The sequence below is a fragment of the Notolepis coatsorum genome (genome assembly GCF_963971535.1).
Source record: "Notolepis coatsorum genome assembly, chromosome: 9".
Classification (NCBI taxonomy): domain Eukaryota; kingdom Metazoa; phylum Chordata; class Actinopteri; order Aulopiformes; family Paralepididae; genus Notolepis; species Notolepis coatsorum.
In genome coordinates, this window is record NC_140173.1 from 69,933,583 (window position 1) to 69,938,716 (window position 5,134).

The window sequence follows — 5,134 nt, forward strand, 5'->3', positions numbered from 1 at the left end:
TTATCAGATTGCAGAATGTGTACAATACAGTACAGCTCAATACACACAATTGTTAAGGGGATGCAGACCAGAGAAAGACTTTCGTCTTGTTTACATCAGGGTCCCCCATTTACCCTGATGTAAACAAGACGAAAGTCTTTCTCTGGTCTGCATCCCCTTAACAATTGTGTGTATTGAGCTGTACTGTACTGTACCCATTCTGCAATCTGTTAAATAAATTTTAAATAAACGCATCGCGGATCTGCCCGCACAGTGCAATACTCCAACTCGTAACTCTTTTACGTTCATCATCTCTCGCTATAAACGTGCATTCTTTCGCTGGTTAAGTTTAGGCATTCTTTCGGAGTTGGTTAAGGTTAGGGTTAAGTTAAGGTTAGGGTTAAGGTTAGGCATTATTTCGGAGTTGGTTAAGGTTAGGGTTAAGTTAAGGTTAGGCTTAAGGTTAGGCATTATTTCGGAGTTGGTTAAGGTTAAATTAAGGTTAGGGTTAAGGTTAGGCATTATTTCGGAGTTGGTTAAGGTTAGGGTTAAGTTAAGGTTAGGGTTAAGGTTAGGCATTATTTCGGAGTTGGTTAAGGTTAGGGTTTGTCGCAGAGCATGGCAATAGAATGCCTGTCTGTCTTTCTTGACGTGGAGGCAGCAGCCTATTTCCGCTCTACCGCTCTGCCACGCGCCGCGGTCACATGGGCGTCATGGCCAATCAGAGAAACGCGACGCACTCTTCGGCTGGGATTAATATAGACGCCGACCGGGCAGTCGGGCACTGAGAGTGCTGCGCTGACGTTCTGCAGATGGATGCTTCTCCGCCTGTCACCGCGAGCCGAGAGCGCGAGGAGTTGCTCGTCGGGGCTGCGTGCGCACCACACCACCGCGTCGCCAACGCACACGTCGTCGCTGAATTGGAATCCCCCCCACCCCCCCACCCCCTTCCCCATTCTGCTGCCATTTAAAAAGCCCACCGCTAGCGCCGCGAGGGGCAGCCAGGCCGCGACCACCGCGCTCCGCTCCACAAACACGTCTCCGAAGCGCAGGCAGGCATCGCGAACAATGTAGTTTCCCGGACAGGACGGAGCACAGAACGAGGGCAGGGTTGGGTTCGATGGGAAACCTGACGGGAGCCTGGCGCTACAAGGAGCCGAGCACCGTGGAGGAGTGCGACTCGACGTGGGGGTCGGAGGACTCGGAGAGCGACGAGCAGCAGGCGGCCGACGAAGAGGACAGCGGCGGCGGCGGCAGTCCCGCGGCGGCGACGCGGCGAGGCGCGCACACTGGCGACAGGTCCCCGCCGCAGGTAGGAGGAGGACAGCGCCGGGGTGCGCTTTTTGGATGGATAATAACAAGTCGTTGCGTGGATTATTAGAGTAGGTTTATTGTTGACATGTGCAAATACGGGAAGGGCAAACGGAATATATGTTTCAGAAAGGGGGATGGATGGGGCAGTAGCGGTTGTACTGTACAGTAGAGCAGCAGTTATAGAGACAATGGTGTGCGCCTCCTATTTGCTCTCTAATAGCTATTGTAATGTATTTTTTGTCAACAAACCTGTTTGTTTGTTTGTTAATATACAATATACAAAATATACAAACAAATATACAAACATTACATCTGTCTGTACATACCTGCATATAATCCTTGTTATTACATACCTGTAGGTATACATATCCCTTACCTACTCTTACTAGTTACACTGCTGGCCACTATGACTTACTACATAGTGTCTTTATACCTGTATCACTGTACATATCAATACTACAATACTACAATACTGATTGACAAGCTAAAAGCAATTGGTTTTTATAGTCTATCAGTGAGCTGGATGCAATCCTACCTGGAGGGGAGAGAGCAGATGGTGGAGGTAAACGGTACCCTATCCCCCCCCCCCCCCCCCTCACAGTAAGCTGTGGTGTTCCACAAGGAAGCATACTAGGTCTGCTACTGTTCCTAATTTATGCAAATGACATGTCGTCAGCTTGTGACTGCAACTTGTTCCTGTTTGCGGATGACTCAGCCCTGCTGGTCTCTGACAAGAACAAGTTACAGGTTGAAAAAACCCTCAGCTCAGAACTAGGCAAAATCTGCATATGGCTCGCTGATAACAAACTATCATTACACATGGGCAAAACAGAGTCCATTCTCTTCGGTTCAAATAACAAACTCAGCAAGACCGACGGCTTCTCAGTTACAGTGGGTGACAATATTGTCACAAGGAAAGAAGATATTACCTACCTGGGTTCCATCCTAGAGGCAAATCTTTCCTGTGACAAAATGGCATCCAATGTAATAAAAAAAGTCAACCAACAAACTCGATTCTTGTACCGGATCTCCTCACTGGTAAACAAGAATACCCTGAAGACTCTGGCAGGCGCACTCATTCAAGGGTACTACGACTATGCGTGCACCTCATGGTACCAAAGCACCTCAAAGGCGCTAAAAACAAAATTACAAACATCTCAAAACAAACTGGTCAGACTACTGCTTGACCTTACTCCTAGAACCCACCTCACCCCTGCCCACTTTGACAACCTAGGAATGGATGGCTTAGAGTAGACGACAGAGTACAGCAACTTGCAATGGGCCTGGTCTACAAGATACACTACACGACCAAGGTACCCATGTACATGTCAAAATACTTCTCAAAGGTCAGTGAATACCACGATCACAACACCAGAGGGAGCTCCACAAATCATGTTAAACCCAGATTCGGCTCAAACAAGGGACTAAACACGTTTCGCAATTATGCCACATCAATGTGGAACGCCCTACCCAAAGCTGTAAAGGAATGTGAATCACTACCCACTTTCAAAAACACTCTCAAAAAACACCTCGAAACTGGCCCCTGTAAATGTCCTAACACAACCCCCTCCAATGTACAGTAAATTACCAAGTATGGTCTTGTCAATATTCCAATGTACAGTTTTGTTTCTACAGTTGTACAGTGTCCCCCACCCACCCCTCCTACCCAACCCCCCCCCCCCCCACTCCTACCCAACCCCCAACCCCCCCCCCCCCCCCCCCACCCAACCACCTCCAATGTACAGCCCCCCCCCCCCACCTACCCAATCCAATGTACAGTTTCTACGTCAAATGTATATACTCTTTTTTTCTGGACTCTTTTTGTATCACAAACAGTACAGTATTTGCAAATCTGGTATGTCATAAATGTATAGATGTAGCAGTACTGTCTATCTGTATGTCATGTATGTCATATATGTTACGATTAATTGAAAATGGGGGACCCTGATGTAAACAAGACTAAAGTCTTTCTCTGGTCTGCATCCCCTTAACAATTGTATGTATTGAGCTGTACTGTACTGTACCCATTCTGCAATCTGTTAATAAAGTTGTCAATCAATCAATCAAACAACTCTGTATACATCTGATTAGCACTATTACTCAGTAGTACTCATTTATATATCTTATACCCAGTTTAATCACCTGTACATTGTATATTACTATTGCACTTTACTATTACATTTGCGCTCTGGTCGTTGTACTGTACAATACATTTGTATCTAATCTAATAGGTATGAATTGTCCTTGCAACGGTAAACAAATACTATATCGGAATCGGGTCTTATAAACCACCACAGAGGAAGGAACGCAGGCAGATGTGTAAACAGCTAAAGCGAGTGGGTTATAATGATACCGTCAGCGGCGCCGAGGTTGGCGAGAGAGTGACCCATAAAAGGGACACATGACCCAGATTATTTTTTTCCTGTGACAATCAAATTGTGACATGCCTTCTGGGGTGATCACACAGCGGTGACGACAGGTTGGTCCTCCTCCTCTCAGAGAGAGGTTTTCCAGACCCCACCTCAAAAGTGGCATCCTGTGCTTTCTGTTTTTTTTTAGAAGGTTAGCTGGAGCTGTCTGCTGTGTGCGGCATCACATCTGGTTACCGCTTTGCGTCGGAATGGGATTAAGACACTTAGCGTTCTGATGGCTGACTCGTGCACCTAGAGCACCCTAATCAAAGTTTCTTCTTTCTCTCTTTCTCTCTCTGTCTCAGCGAACAGATTCTCCAGAGTCTGTCCCCAAGATGAAAAGGAGTTTCTATGCTGCAAGGGATCTGTACAAATACCGACACAGCTACCCGGTAGGACACACGCACGCACGCACGCACGCACACACACACACACACACACACACACACACACACATCACACACACACTCTGATATACTTGTATTTCTACACCCAAGAGTTGGCTACATTCATTCCCTAATTAAAATTTTTTAAAACCCCTAATCTTTCCATGCATGCAGCCTGTAATCCTAACCTTAACCTGACCAGAGCCTCCTGGTTAATCCTTTATTCATAGCAGGGATAGGGAAGAAAGAAAAAAAACATTACATCCGGTGCCTGTTCATACCTACAGTTTGTACAGTAACTCTAAGGCCATGGTTAGACTAGGTGTTTTTGTTTTCGTTTTGTGGCTGAATGAATACGTTTGCTGTCCCTGTTAAATAGAAATGCCGTTTTGGCAGGAAAACGCGTTGCCCTACTGACAACGCTGAAATTGTGTTTCCGTTTTGGAAAAACGCCAAAACTCGCCGACAACGTGTCGTGTAATCTGCGCGGAGCCGTTTTGCCCAATGCCCATGCGCAGTAGAGACCAAGGCCAAATCCTCCGCCTTCCAACATGCATGTCAACAAACCAGCAGCCACGCAAGAGTCGATTGCATGAGCAGCTCAGAGCTCCTCTTTCAACATAACAAGCATTAAACAAAATGGCCCAGTCATCTATTCACTTTTGTTTAATACATGAGGCGTTGTCTCTAATGTTATCTAGCTACTGATAGCTCCCGATATCATCAGTTTGGTGCTGGCTGGCTAACGTGAGCTAACGTTAGCTGCTAGCCACAATGCTATACTGTTATAATGGCATATTCCTATCGCGTTAGCATGTAAGCTAACAAAATCGGCGCAGATGAGACTAAACTCTGCTCTTGGTGGTCAATTGTGTTGATGTTAGTTTTGTTTCATCAACAAATGAGAGGCAGAACACAGTGAATGTATCCGTTTTGTTTATTGCACTTTTATTACATTTAGCTGAAAAATAAGTGCTGCATTGGCTAAATAGCCGGAGGCATTTAAAGATGGCGGCTTGTTGATATTTCTTTGCAGGAAGTGTA

The 5,134-nt window shown here is 46.1% G+C and overlaps 1 protein-coding gene across 1 annotated transcript in view; it reads left to right on the plus strand.

Annotated features, from left to right (window-relative positions):
- Positions 1-1,099: 1,099 nt before the first annotated feature.
- The window catches only part of ogfrl1 (opioid growth factor receptor-like 1), a gene marked incomplete at its 5' end in the record, with an annotated part of 20,332 nt that continues 16,297 nt past the window's right edge, over positions 1,100-5,134 (plus strand). The window contains 2 exons of the mRNA XM_084321448.1: positions 1,100-1,291; positions 4,010-4,096. Of these exons, the coding sequence (XP_084177574.1) occupies positions 1,100-1,291; positions 4,010-4,096 (279 nt within the window). The remainder of the gene's footprint in view (positions 1,292-4,009; positions 4,097-5,134) is intronic.